Source organism: Pholcus phalangioides, unplaced genomic scaffold (assembly GCF_987345545.1).
Source record: "Pholcus phalangioides strain wild (caught in Gottingen) unplaced genomic scaffold, Ppha-v1.0 ptg000015l_1, whole genome shotgun sequence".
Lineage (NCBI taxonomy): Eukaryota > Metazoa > Arthropoda > Arachnida > Araneae > Pholcidae > Pholcus > Pholcus phalangioides.
This window is the reverse complement of record NW_028301608.1, coordinates 75984381-75998626: the sequence shown is the minus strand read 5'-3', so window position 1 is coordinate 75998626 and position 14246 is coordinate 75984381. Positions and strand designations below refer to the sequence as shown.

Below are 14246 nucleotides of genomic sequence, written 5' to 3'. Positions count from 1 at the left end.
TGTATTTTCCTAATATATACATTCCCCGACTGCTGAACACGTCTAAAAATTCTTTCGGTTTCGAATAATTGCCGTTGCTGTGAACTTCCAGCTTATTAGATAACCCCATTACGTGGTTCTGAATGTCCTGGACTGATTTCATTTTTATGTGAACAGGAGCGTAGTCCACATCTCCAAATTCTACGTCCTGATCAAATATCAGTCCCACGTGTTGTACTCTGGCAATGTATGGCCTCTGCTTGACTTGGGTTCTAAGGGTCCAATGTAGTCAACGCTGCAGACCTCGAATGGGTTTTCGGGTCTCACGATTGGTTGGATGGGTAGGCGATCTCTATACGTGACGGTGCGTCTGACTTGGCATTCTCGACGACTCCTACGAAACTTCTGAACATCCTTTTTGATGGTAGGCCAGTACGACGAATACTTCATGCGTTGTTTCGTTTTGCGCTCCCCTAGATGTGATGCCAAAGGTATTTCATGGGCCATCCGAAGCGTTTCCATTCGTTTGCAGGTGGGAACGACAACCTGTACGATATTTTCGCCGTTTACGTTCTCGGAGTGAGTGAGAACACCATTCCTTACGCCATAAGGTCTTTGGCCCAGACGTACGAAGTCCCAGCCCTTCTCGAGATCGCCATCTCCAATTAGCAAACCGATAAAGTCTTTGTCTCCTTTATCGGGGACTTGTGATGCATCAGGGATGCAGTTCCCTCCTTCCACGTTCGAATCCAGGAGTTGTACGACCGACATCGTTGAGTCTCCGGTATGCCGAATGGACCCAGTGAGCTGCACACTTTCCGACAGCGCCTCGTACGCAGTTGAGCATATTAACATGTCGTTAACAAGTTTCTTCGACACGGCACAAGTTACAGGAATGTCGCTGTGCATACCATCATCGATTCTCATCGGGATAACTTTCAGTGCCGCTACCTCAGTTTCCCCGAACGCAGATATTATTCGTATAGTACCTTCTCCGTCGCAGTTCGAAGGCACCAAATCCTCTCTCAGAACTGATATCTGAGCTCCATTATCAATAATCGCTTTAAATTTTTTCGTTCCGCATTTGATGGGTGCAATTTTAAGTTCATCGATTTTCCCCGTGACCTTCGCAGAAGACACAGGAACCGAAACCTTCACCGTCAAAATATTCGAGGCTTCACTTGGTTCCACCGTCGTTAATTGACTCTGTGCATTCACAACGGCATGCCCTTTCGCGTTATTGTTGCAAGCCCTCGATATGTGCCCAACCGAGCCACAAGAATAGCAAGTTGGCTTCACAAAGGTTCTACGTATTTCGGTTTTGAGTCCTGGCCTGGAATTCGGTGCTTTAGGAGGAAAACTTCTACTGTTACCATATTTGCCTGCTTCATCTTTCACGTTATCATTGCCCGAGACCACCTTCTTGAAGTTTGACCGCACACTTTCGTATTCATCCAGCTTGTCAGCTAGGATAGACGGGGATATGAAAGAGGCCCATTCGTCCACGAAATGGTCACGTATATCGCCGGGAACTCGTCGTTTTAGTTGGTCAGTAATGACAAGGCTCTTCAGTGTCTCGAAGTCACCAACGTCCAGACCCCGGATCCACTCTTCGAAGAAATTCGATATTTCGAAGACAAATTCTCGCCATGATTTCGCCGGGTTGCGTTGATGTTTGGTGAATTTTTGCCGGAAATGTTCCGCACTTAATTTGAATTTCCTAAGGAGGATCTCCTTAATGTACTCATAATCATCAAACTTCTCTTCCGATTCTCGGGCGATTAACTGGGTTATATCTGACGGCAATAAGGTCAGCAAAGCTGAAACCCAGTTTCTTTTGTCCACCCCGATTCTGTTCGCCTGGCGTTCAAATATTATGAGAAATAAGGCGATGTCATCCTCCTTGGCGTCAAATTTTGGAACAAGCCTCGTCAGTTCCGTACTGAATGAGGTTAAATTCTGTCGTCCATTTGTGGACGCGTTCGTCCTTTCCATCTCCAGGCGGAGTTTTTCCATTCGAAAGAGGTGTTCTCGTTCTTCACGCATCCTCCCTTCAGCTAGGTCACGCTCCTCTCGTGCTTCCCTGTCTCCCTTGATGACAGCTAACTGCTCTCGGATGAACTCCTCGTCATAGCCGTCACATTTGAGGATGCTATTCCTCAAGTCCAATATGTTCGATCCGTCCTTGACCACCAGACCCAACTCCTCTGCCAAAACCACCAAATCATCCCTCCTTGCACGCCCGAGGTATGCCATGTTGCTTGGTATAGCGTTTTTTTTTTTCACTTATATAAATGTTCGCACCTAGTCTACGTCATATACTAATGACTAATCATTCGAGAAAAAAAAATATATATAGATAGATATATGCACAATAATACTGACGTATTTCAAACAAACCCCAAAAAAAAAAAAAAAATATATATATATAAAATCGTACATTCGAAGATAATTGTAAAAAAAAAATTAGTATGTGCGATAATACTGCTGTTCAAAAAAAAAAAAAAAATCACATTCTCAATAATAAACTGACGTTTCAAAAAAAAAATATCATTTTCTGAGCGAATAATACTGACGTATCTTTCCAAAAAAAAAAATCAGTACTCGCATAATTACCGCCGTTTCAACACACAACAGAGCAATGATGCTCTCACTTGATAAACAACAGAGCAATGATGCTCTCACTTGATAAACAACAGAGCAATGATGCTCTCACTTGATAAACAACAGAGCAATGATGCTCTCACTTGATAAACAAAAGGGCAATGATGCTATCACACTTGATAAACAACAGAGCAATGATGCTCTCACTTGATAAACAACAGAGCAATGATGCTCTCACTTGACACACATCAGGGCAATGATGCTCTCACTTGATAAACAACAGAGCAATGATGCTCTCACTTGACACACAACAGGGCAATAATGCTCTCACTTGATAAACAACAGAGCAATGATGCTCTCACTTGACACACAACAGGGCAATAATGCTCTCACGTATATCACTAGAGCTGATGCTCGCCACACGAACCGCCGGAGCAATGATGCTCGCTGAATACGCCACTGGAGCTGATGCTCGCTGAATACGCCACTGGAGCTGATGCTCGCTGAATACGCCACTGGAGCTGATACTCGCTGAATACGCCACTGTAGCTGATGCTCGCCACCTACGCCTCTGGAGCAATGATGCTCGTCAACTATGCCGCTCGAGCTGATGCTCGCTGAATACGCCACTGGAGCAATGATGCTCGCTGAATACGCCACTGGAGCAATGATGCTCGTCAACTATGCCGCTGGAGCTGATGCTCGCTCAATACGCCACTGGAGCTGATGCTCGCTCAATACGCCACTGGAGCTGATGCTCGCCACCTACGCCTATGGTCGCTGAATACACCACTGGAACTGATGCTCGCTGAATATGCCATTAGAGCTGATGCTCGCCACATACGCCTCTGGAGCAAATGATGCTCTTTACCTTTCAACTGCAGAGCAATGGTGCTCTCAGGAACCACCCGTCATCAGCAGTCCATGCTTTCTCTTTCAGCTTGACAATGGAGGAACGCTGTGACCATTTTGTCCTTCTTCATAAGTGTTATTCTTCAAAATGTTCCCCCGATTTTTTTTTAGTTCTAAATCCTGTCGACTGCGCCAGTAACGATCCTCCCTCTTCGTGGTCGAGTAACTGAACACGTACTCATTGATGAGTCGTCTTTCAAAACAATAATCATATTTATTTCGATTAAGGAGGATAGAGAAAAGTGCTACACAACGAGCACATCACACCTTACAACACCACACTCATCATAATAATATAATAATAAAAAAACCCCAGGTGGGGAGCGTTTCTCTTTTCTTCTCTCTGTGGCTCCCGCGCTATATTTTTCAGGGTAGTTTTTCCCTCTTTTGCTTCTTCGTTTAGCAGCTTCCCTGACGATTCGTCCCGGAACCTTACTGTCCCTTTCGACAGTCCGCTAAAAAGTTTGAATCCTTTTGTGGACGAAAAAGGAATCTTGAGAGTTGGTGGCCGATTAAATAATATAAGGCTATAATCAGAAGTTTCCTATTCTATTGCCCACAAAACACCGATTAACCAAGTTGATTGTTGTACATTATCATAATACGTATCTGCATTTAGGGCCACAAGCATTATTGAATCAACTCAGACAAAAGTTTTGGGTTATAAATGGTAAAAGTGTATGTAGAAAAATTGTTCATGATTGCATTGTGTGCTTTAAAGCTAAACCTATAACGGCTCAACAAATTATGGGTGTTTTACCTAAGGATCGTGTAACGAGAGATTTTGCATTCAACATTTCTGGTGTCGATTTTTGTGGACCCTTTTCTATAAAGTACAAAAATCAAAGAAAGGGTACCTTGAATAAAATATATGTGTGTATTTTTGTATGTTTAGTGACGAAAGCAATCCATCTGGATATTGTTACTGATCTTACCACTGCTGCATTTATTGCAACTCTTAAAAGGTTCACTTTTCGAAGAGGAAAGTGTGTTAAGTTGTATTCAGATAATGCAAAAAATTTTGTGGGAGCAAATGTTGAGCTCAAAAACTTATACAACCTTGTAGCTCAACCAGATGAGGACCTTGCTGGCAAGGGCGTAGCCGGGGGGGGGGGGGACTTGGGGGTCTGGTCCCCCCCCCGAAATGTGAGAAAATGACCGAAAAAAGGGAAAAAGATGGCCAAATCTATTGTTCTGTCACTTTGGTCCCCCCCCCCGAACGAAATTTCTGGCTACGCCCCTGCTTGCTGGCTATTTATCCTCGGATAGCGTAGATTGGAAATTCATTCCTCCCCGAACACCAAACTTCGGTGGTCTCTGGGAAGCAGGAGTGAAATCTTGCAAATACCACTTAAAACGAACCATCGGCCAGACAAGGCTCACTTACGAAGAATTTCTTACTGTTTTGACTCAAATAGAAGGAGTCCTAAATTCTAGACCAATATCTGCCATGTCAGAAGACCCAAATGACTTGGAGGCCCTAACACCTGGTCATTTTCTTATTGGAAGACCGATCACTTCACTTCCAGAACCAGAGTTGACTTCGGTGCCAGAAAATTGGCTTAACCGATGGCAACAAACAACGAAATTCGTACAAGTCATTTGGAAAAGGTGGCATCGAGAATATTTGAGTACATTACAGCAACGGAATAAGTGGTTCTCCGAAAAGGAAAACGTAAAAATAGGTGACATGGTCATTGTTAAAGAGGATAATTTGCCTCCTTGTAAATGGTCTATAGGTCGAATTACGGGAACATATCCTGGCAAACAGGATAACAAGATTAGAGTGGTTGCTGTGAAAACGGCTTCAGGCACATATAAGCGACCTATTTCAAAATTGTGTATTTTACCTATGGAAAATTAATGTAAATATCGTATATTATGCTTTATTATGTATCGGAAAGTGTTAATTTATAATGTAATTGAGCGTGTCAATTTTCTTTATTCTGTGTATTTAGTTAAAATTTGTATTTGTTCAGGTTTTGATATGATCAGTTTTATATATTATTACATTATAATTGCAATTGGTTGAATGTTTAAAGAACATTGCAACGCCCGGCGGTATGTTGCTGCGTAATAATAATATTATTATTATTAGTAAAAAAGAAGAAGAAAAAAAGTTGATGAGAGCTCCCCTCCCGTTCCCAGGGAAAGAGAGAGAGAGAGAAAAAGCGTTTTTTATGAGTGTGTGCAGTGATGGTAACTCGTGGGAAATTTCCCATATTCGTGGGAAAAATTGGCCAAAATTGGTCCATATGGGAAATTTCTTGGCGTTTGTGGGAAATTTTGAAATTTGGTCAAACAAAAGAATTTCTGTTGAAAAAAAATATATAAATGCCAAACAATGCTTTTCTAGTGTAAAATAATTGACTACATATTGCTACCGATAGATGGCAGCAAAAATTTCGGAATGTGTGGGAAAAATTTAGTCAAAAGGGAAATTTTTGTGGGAAATTTTGCTTGACGGGGTTACCATCACTGAGTGTGTGTCAGTTTGTGTGTGAGTTGGGACCTCGAGCTGGTCAATTGTACAACGATTCCCTCGATCGGGATTTCGTGCGAGTTCATTTGTTATATTTGTGAATTAAAATTATCGTAAAATTAATAAAAGTGTTTACAGTCCACTTCTTTCGAGTGAGTTATCGTCCACAATGCATTACGTGTCCATCAATCAATCAAATGATTGGTCTACGCACACCTCTCGACGTTGTTTCTAACAAAGGAAAGTAAAAAAAACATAGTTTCTCCTATGGAACACTGCTGTGGGAAAAAACAATCAATTATACATCCATAACTCAGTTTTAGTGAACTGAATTTTGTTGAAATCACTGTTCTCATCACATGCTCTCCGCGTTGAAAAGCACTAATGACACTACGGCGATGTATAGATGAACAAAAATTTGACAAACTGGACATTTAACAAATTTTTGTTAAATGTTTTTGTTAAATGCTCAGTTTGAAGGGATTGCATGAGTACGTTCGAGACAACAACTCACTCTTATTATTCGATCCTCTTATCACCCACTTTTGACTATTTACAACTATCTCGGTTTAGCACTCCTCACTTCATGAACCCGTATCAGGGGTTGCATATTATGGAACTGTTGGTTTCACTTGATTATCACACACATTGGTATATGAATCAAAGAAGAAGCGTAAAGATGGGCAAACACTCATGTGGCTGACTAACTAGTGCCTCTATTCTGAGCCATTTAGGTGGTTGGAATGTTAACTACGGCTGCAATCGCGGCGTAAAACATCACACCCTCCCCCCCCCCCCCAAATTAGTCGAACTTTGATATTTTAGCATAATTCTATACGAGCGGAAATCCTCAACCTGGTCTAATCTACGCATATTAGAACTGGTGTCTGATAAACTGTAATCACCTCATTTCTTTCGTTTGATTCCAGCTAGTGTATTTAGATTTTCCATCTCTGTCGCTACACTCTATGAGTAAGTAAATTTCTTCCTGTTTGCTGTGGCATGCGTGTTAGATGACGAGGGTTATAGGTTAAGTTCGAGAGAATTTATTATTAAAGAATTAATTTAAAATATTAAAAAATTAAGAAAAATGTTTAAACAGAAAAAAAAAATTAATTAAAATTTTTTTGCTATATTGGCTTGTGGAGTGTAGAGACAAAGATGTGAAGAAAAAAAGTCTATACAGTGACTGAGTGATGCAAGTAAGAGGGATTTTCTTCACGTTGAGCTTCAAAATTGAGAAAATTTTCATTACCATTCTTTGCGAGGGTCTCTGAATATGTGATCGATACATAGTGTTCTCGCAGGTGATTTGCAACTACTTCATATGGCAATTCAAGAATGGAGTCGAAAGAACTTTTTTTCATGTCAGGTTGCGACTTCCTTATGAGAGGTTGAATTATTTCACTTACGGATTTATGAAGATAGTGACATTTTCAAAAGACAGCGAAATTGATTCGAAGTATATTTTTGATAAGTTGCTGCTAATTGAAATTATGTTGTAATCCACGTCACGGCTTTCCGTATTCATTCTTTTATCCGCGTTGCTTGTCATGATGCGTCATTGACTGATAAGAGAGTTTAAATACCAAGAGCACGTCGGGATACTCACCTCACTGTGACAGCGATTTTCTTCACATTTCAGCTGAATTTTTCTAGGCTTTCTTACAATATGCAGCAAGAGTGTGATTTACTCAATGACTTCGCTCAGTTTGAAATGAGCATAGAATCCTTACATGAAATGTGTGATGCCTTGGAAGGGAATGCCCAGTCATCTATGAAAAGGTCTCCTGAGAAGGGAAATTCATCAACGAAAAAAAGGAAAATTGATGTAAGTAGTTTTCAATTTATTCCGTTTTATCGATTCTTATTGTGAAATCAAACAATTATTTTATATTGTTTTCCTGTTAATTTTGACTGTCTTGGTCATTTTGCCTGTTGTGACTCTTGAGGTTGAATTAGTCTCTGATTATAAAAAATTCAGTCCTTTCTTGCCTTGAAAATTTAGAAGAGTATAAAAAAAAACTATCAGTGGTTTTGGTTTTATTGGAGTGTTCAGCCTGCATTTTAAGAATGATGTACACCCATCAAGCGGTTAAAATTTTCCAACAGAGTTTGGATCGTTTTTGGTTTTAAAGGTAAAAATAAGTGTGCGATGTGCATCTCTCATTTGTTAGCGATCGATATATAACGTTATGAGCGTTTCTCGATCTGAACTTAAGGTTGCAGACTATCTTCAAATGACGAATTTCATGGAAGTTGTCGATTCTTTTCTTTTTCACAGAAATATGTAACTAATTTATTCTTATATATGTGAAGTGTTGAAAAAAATTCTAGTTGAGTCAATTCAATCCGAGTATAGATCTCAACTAATTTTGAAGCGTGTTTCATGAAGATTCGTGTTTTTCGTAACTTCACTGCGTGCAAAACTCATTTCCTCGAAAGTATGTTCGATATTTTAATGAAATTTTTAGTCGTGGTTACAGATGATACTAACTCTGTGCAATGAACTGGTTGTATGTTCAGTCGCATTTTACAACTGTTTAAATATAAAATATTGAACTTCTTTTCTTTCAAAGTTCATGTATTGTTTCATAAAAACTAACATATTTCAGAAAATATTTAGCATATCTTAGAACTTCTAGTTCTAAGATACATTGCATTGCATCTACAATGCATTAACAACTACTATAGCCACGTAGTGTATAAAATGACTATATACATTAGTTTTTCAGTGTACAATGTTCAGCGTAAGTATAAAAATAAGCTAATTTCGAGGAAATAATGCGAAACAGCTCAAAAATATCTCTGAATTATGATTAAAACCATACGTTTTGTATAGACTGCTCTGTTTTTAAAAGTGCCACGAACGTAGTCAGTTGTAATAAACATAATATTCCTGACACTTGATTTGGTTTAAACTATTTTTATGCTGAATAGAAACATAAAAATTGATACTAAAAAATATTTTTTGTTTTCCCTATTAGTATCAACATTTTAAACATACTATCGAAGTGCAACACGTCTTTTGATCTGCATGATTTTTTCACCGTCAGTTTCATAAGCTGTTTTGTGATCTCATAGGGGAACAAAAAATAAATAAAAGTTCTTTTCTTCGGTTGTCTATATAATCCTCATCACTAAAATTGAAATCTTTTGTATGATAACTCAAAAATAGCAAAATTATTCTTTAAATTTATTTATTTTTTTAAAATTAAATGGTTTTTTCCCCAAATGTTTCATTTTTTAGACGTGTTCGAAATTGGGCGAATAATCGTGAATCAGCCAATGAAGTCCTTTTAATCGACATCTCAAGTTCACCATCAGAGGCGACATCCCCGATATTATCAGATTCACAGCTGTACCCAGAACTTCTTGCGGATGGAAACTTGCGGGCAAATCCAAATGAAGATCCATTAATGAATCACGGTGATGATGATATTGAGTTGTGTGGAAGATGATACGATTCAAAGAAATTATCTAGAATAATCAATAAAAATAAATATATGTTAAAAGTATTTCATAGCCTCTTGTGGTATTACTATATTTTTGATTTTATTGTTTCTATAGCATCTTCTTCATCGTTGTTATTTTTTCCCCGATGTTCACAAATGCGCAAGTTTGCAGGTAAAAGGTTGAAGTTAGTATTAAACGATGTAAGCTAACTTTTTTTGCAGTCTCAATAAACGATGAATGAGCATCCACCTTGGTAAGTGATTCTCGACTCTTCATTGAAAGATTACCTTTAATTCTTTTGTTACTTCATGAAATCATATATATTCGGATAAAATATTTTGTCTTATCACACTATTTGACTGTGAGATCACTAAAACGTCTCTCGTGGGGGTTTCTTTAAGAATAACAAATGCATGCTGAAAAAATTACTATTTTGTAATGAAAGCTAGAAAGTCTGCCTGCTGGTTGACTATTAAGAAAGAATGAACTATACTGATCAAGAGTTTTTATGCTAGTTCGACATCTATTTAACCTCTTCTCGTACTAAGTGTGATATCTCGATTTAGAGTAGATGGAAGAACTGCATTTGAGCTTTTCCAACAAAAACTTTGTTACTGTAATCAGAACATTAGAAAGGATGTCACTGGAAAAAATAATAGAAGTTAGCGGGAAAAAAAACAATCTGAAGTGATGAACACGAGTTCTACATTATCGATGCTATAGTCGGAAGTTAAAAAAAAAAGTTATGATTTCGCAGGGAAAAATATTTAGTCGTCATGGATGCGCCATGGGTTATCAGCTGGGCACGAATGCCTACAGTTGCATGATAACATAACATATTGCATCTATTACGATCATGTCTTGACTTTCATGACATCGCTAAAATTCCAGTGGAAAATCATAACGTCGCGGAAAATTGCTTGATTAATTACAAAAAATTTAAATGCATGATTGAAGAAATTTATTTAAAATATTGAATAAATGAAAACTTGATTTGTAGAAAAGACTGTAATTCATTTGCGGTAGCTCTTTTATTTTAAAGCTCGGAAAATTCTCTGTTAGGTAAAAGAACTCATATTTCAAGAGAAGTAACACGATGGTAAAAACATGTCAGAGCATGAAAAGTTTAACCGAAACGATAATTTAATGACGTGTAAACGATAATTCAAGAACGACCTATGTGAAAACCTGACGTCATGGGTATGAAATTGATTCGATGTGACGTCAGAGTTGTGACAAATTTCACAAAAAAAAAAGTTTTCCGAGCGATACAACCCCGCTTTGAAAAAAATCCCATCACGGAGTGTATTAATGTAAACGATAATTTTGGAAGGACGTATACGAAAATAAAGTGGTGCTATATTCAAATAAATTGTTCCTTAAGAACTTGTTACATGCATGTTTACTAGCTGATTTATAAACGAGCTTGTGGAAAATCGCATCACGTCAGATTTGAATATGGGGATAAAAAAAAAGTCCAAACTATGATTTAGGAATGACCCCTCTTTGAAAAGAATCTCATCACTTGGGATAGAAAAGAAAATTCCAAACGATAATCTAATGACGATCCCTTTAGAATAACTACCTCAGAAAATGTGACATAAAATAAATTTAATTTGGGAAAGGCTCCTTGGTATCGTATTTGCTAAACACGATAATTAATTTTTTTTATTTAAAAAAAATAATTTAAGCCCTCATCAAACCCGTTTGGAAAAAAGTAAGTTCGAGAAAACGATAATTTAAGAACGATCCCTCTTAGAAAATGTGACATCATGCGATAATTTAATGATGGAAACTTTGATTTTCGTCATTAGCTTTAATTTTCTAGGATGATTGGGGAAAAAAAAAGTAGGATCCAGTTGATCCACGACCTCCTATATAACCTAGAACAAACAAACACGTTCAATCGTGCTTCGAGTAGGGTCATGGAGGAACGATAGCACTACTCTTGCTGACGTCACAGCATTCCTGATCACGTGTGCAGAGGCCTGTTATCTAGGTGGTCGTGGTTGATCACGGGACTTTGAGTGCCCCATAGCCCTCTCTTTCGCGTTAGCCTCGGTATACAGAGGGTGACGTCATTGTTGAGACTGGAAAACTGACAAAAAAAAAAGTTTAATTTAGGGAAGGTTAGACATAAAAAAAAGTAAGAACGGCTTGTGGCTAAAAATATTTTATTTCAAAAAGCCCGACGGGAAAGTTAAAAAACCATAATTCCCTCTTAGCGTTGGAAACTTCTATAGTCCGTTTCAGGTTAACTTTGCAGTGAAGGGGAAGCTACGAGGGAACCGCATCACTCGTTGCTATGGGAACGAAAGCCTCTTAACCAATGTATCGATGCGCGGCCTCGGTAAGGTATGGCCGATTCTCGCCAATCTCACTGAGAAAAATATTTTTTACGTGTAACGTAATTCCACAGTTAGATTAGTAATAATTATAGAATTAAAAGAAAACCACTGCCGATACTTTCAGAAATTAAAGTGAGGTTTTTGAAATCATTTGTTTTGTTTTTTGATTAGAAAATGTTTTAAAATTTAGAAAAAAATAATTATCTTCTATCAGCGTGCCACTTACTCTTCATTGATGGGCCGTAAGTAACATTAAAAATTTCAAAAAAGTCATATATTTTTCTGCAATATTTCCCTTCCCTCAGCTGAAATTTATTTACAAAAAAAAAATCCAAACAATATTATGAAAGCAACGTGTAATTTTAAAATACTGTATATTGACGATGGCTCTCAAAAACTTGGGGATTTTTAATTTTTTCTTCAATTTATATGGAAAAAATTAATGTTAAATAAAATTAAGAAGAAGCAGGCTAACTCTGTTTTCACGTGTAAATGCAGGAATAGCACCAAATAATAATAATGATACGGAAAAGTTTAGAATTTTTTTACTCACTTTTCTTGCCGAAATTTCCGTCACTCGACCTCCCCCTTTCCCCGAACGGTATACGTCGATGCCTCTTGTTTTCCCGACAGCTTTAGTCTTTTGTTACGGATTATTCTTATGGAGTTTTGTTTACAACGAATATTCAAAAACCAAAAATATAGTATTCAGGAATGGAAGAGCAGAGAACTTTAGCGTGGCTATCTCTGGTGAAAATTAAGACACAACTGTCACATAACAGATGAAAGCCCAAACCACTGTGGACCCCCCCACTCATTTATTGTATCTCAAGAGACGCTAAAGGCAAGGGGCATGAGGAGAAACGGGTGTGTGGAAGATGGCGCCCGTTCGTGTGAGTGGAAGTCGCGACTCTGTCAACACTCTCCGTGATCGGAAACTAAAACTATCCCATAAACATGGCAAAAAATAAATAATTAAAAAAAGGAGGACCTATAACCAAAACTTCTGCACCCATAGAGGGCCTCTCACAAGTCACAATAGTATCGACACTCTCGTGGAAGAGAAACACTTCTTGTAATCTATGAGTGAATATCTGAACTCACTGAAGCCTATTTTTGGGAGAAAATAAACTGATTGAATATTCGTTTTTATGTAAGCCTATAACTGCATGTAAAACTGAATGAAAAATTGAATCGTTATGGAAAATTCAACCAAATAACGAAAAAAAAAAATGTATATATACAGTATATAATTGTGTAACGAAAAAAAACACGACAGTGATATTGGCGGGGAAAATTTCTAGGATATCGCGCCAGAGTGTCGTTGCCGTTGCTATGGATTTTTAATAATGGTAACCAATATTTTTTACAATTTAAAGATTTTAAACAAGTAAACATCGGTTCAAAACGATTTTTTTTCAGTATTTTTTTCAAAATCATAGAAAAAATTGAAATATTCTGTATAAAGGTTCATCTTAAACGTCCGATATATGAGAACTATATTTTGCGGCGAAGGAATACACTCTCTACCTTTCTCTTCACTGCAAAGTTAACCTGAAACAGACTATAGGGACTCTGAAAACTTTTTAGTCAGACTTGGGAAAATTGACATAAAAAAAAGTTTAATTTAAGAAAGATCCCTCTATGGAGTGTTGTGTGACATAAAAAAAATTTAATTTAAGAACTCTTAGACATAAAAAATTTAATTTAGGAAAGAAAACAGTAAAGATCCCTGGCGTGACATAAAAATTTTTAATTTAATAATGACCTCCAATAAAAAATTTAATTTGGCAAAGATCCCTGACGTGACATAAAAAATTTAATTTAAGAACGACCCCCAATAAAAAATGTAAAGATCACAGCGCCATCTAGTGTCCCTCATCGCAACCTCCCTTATCGCGTAGCAGCAAAGGGCAGCAGGTGGGGATTAAGTGGAGATGCCTATTGTTCCGACAAACCAGTCACGGCCCAGGCTCTGTCCCTCCAGGGATTGCCTACTGTTCCAGAACCGCTAATTCTCCCCTACTTATATATTTTTGAAAGAACAAGTGAGCAGCACTAGCGCTTTTGTCATTCAAAAGATATCTTAGCGCTACCTCTTTTTTATCTTCATTTCTCTTGTATTTTACACACCGAAGAGCCAATAAGAATAGTGCACCTGCCTAATATCGTGTAGGGCCCCCACGAGCCCGCAGAAGTGCCGCAACACGACGTGGCATGGACTCGATTAATGTCTGCAGTAGTGCTGGAGGTAATTGACACCATGAATCCTGCAGGGCTGTCCATAAATCCGTAGGAGTAAGAGGGGGTGGAGATCTCTTCTGAACAGCACGTTGCAAGGCATCCCAGATATGTTCAATAATGTTCATGTCTGGGGATTTAGGTGGCCAGTGGAAGTGTCTAAAGACAGAAGAGTGTTCCTGGAGCCACTTTGTAGCAATTCTGGACGTGTGGGGTGTCGCATT

The 14246-nt window shown here is 38.1% G+C and overlaps 1 protein-coding gene and 1 long non-coding RNA gene across 2 annotated transcripts; one reads left to right on the top strand and one right to left on the bottom strand.

Annotated features, from left to right (window-relative positions):
• Nucleotides 1–198: 198 nt before the first annotated feature.
• LOC149076703 (uncharacterized) lies at nt 199–2235 on the bottom strand. The gene has a single exon (XM_089242290.1). It carries the CDS (start codon nt 2233–2235, stop codon nt 199–201), a length of 2037 nt encoding a protein of 678 aa, XP_089098416.1.
• Nucleotides 2236–7608: 5373 nt separating this feature from the next.
• On the top strand, nt 7609–9346 carry LOC149076702 (uncharacterized). The gene is made up of 2 exons (XR_016193970.1): nt 7609–7808; nt 9228–9346. It is a non-coding gene; the product is annotated as an uncharacterized LOC149076702 (long non-coding RNA).
• The last annotated feature ends 4900 nt before the right edge of the window (nt 9347–14246 follow it).

Bases quoted from the DNA above. Each gene is read 5' to 3' on its own strand.
- LOC149076703 (XM_089242290.1), bottom strand. From the start codon at position 2,235: ATGGCATACCTCGGGCGTGCAAGGAGGGATGATTTGGTGGTTTTGGCA.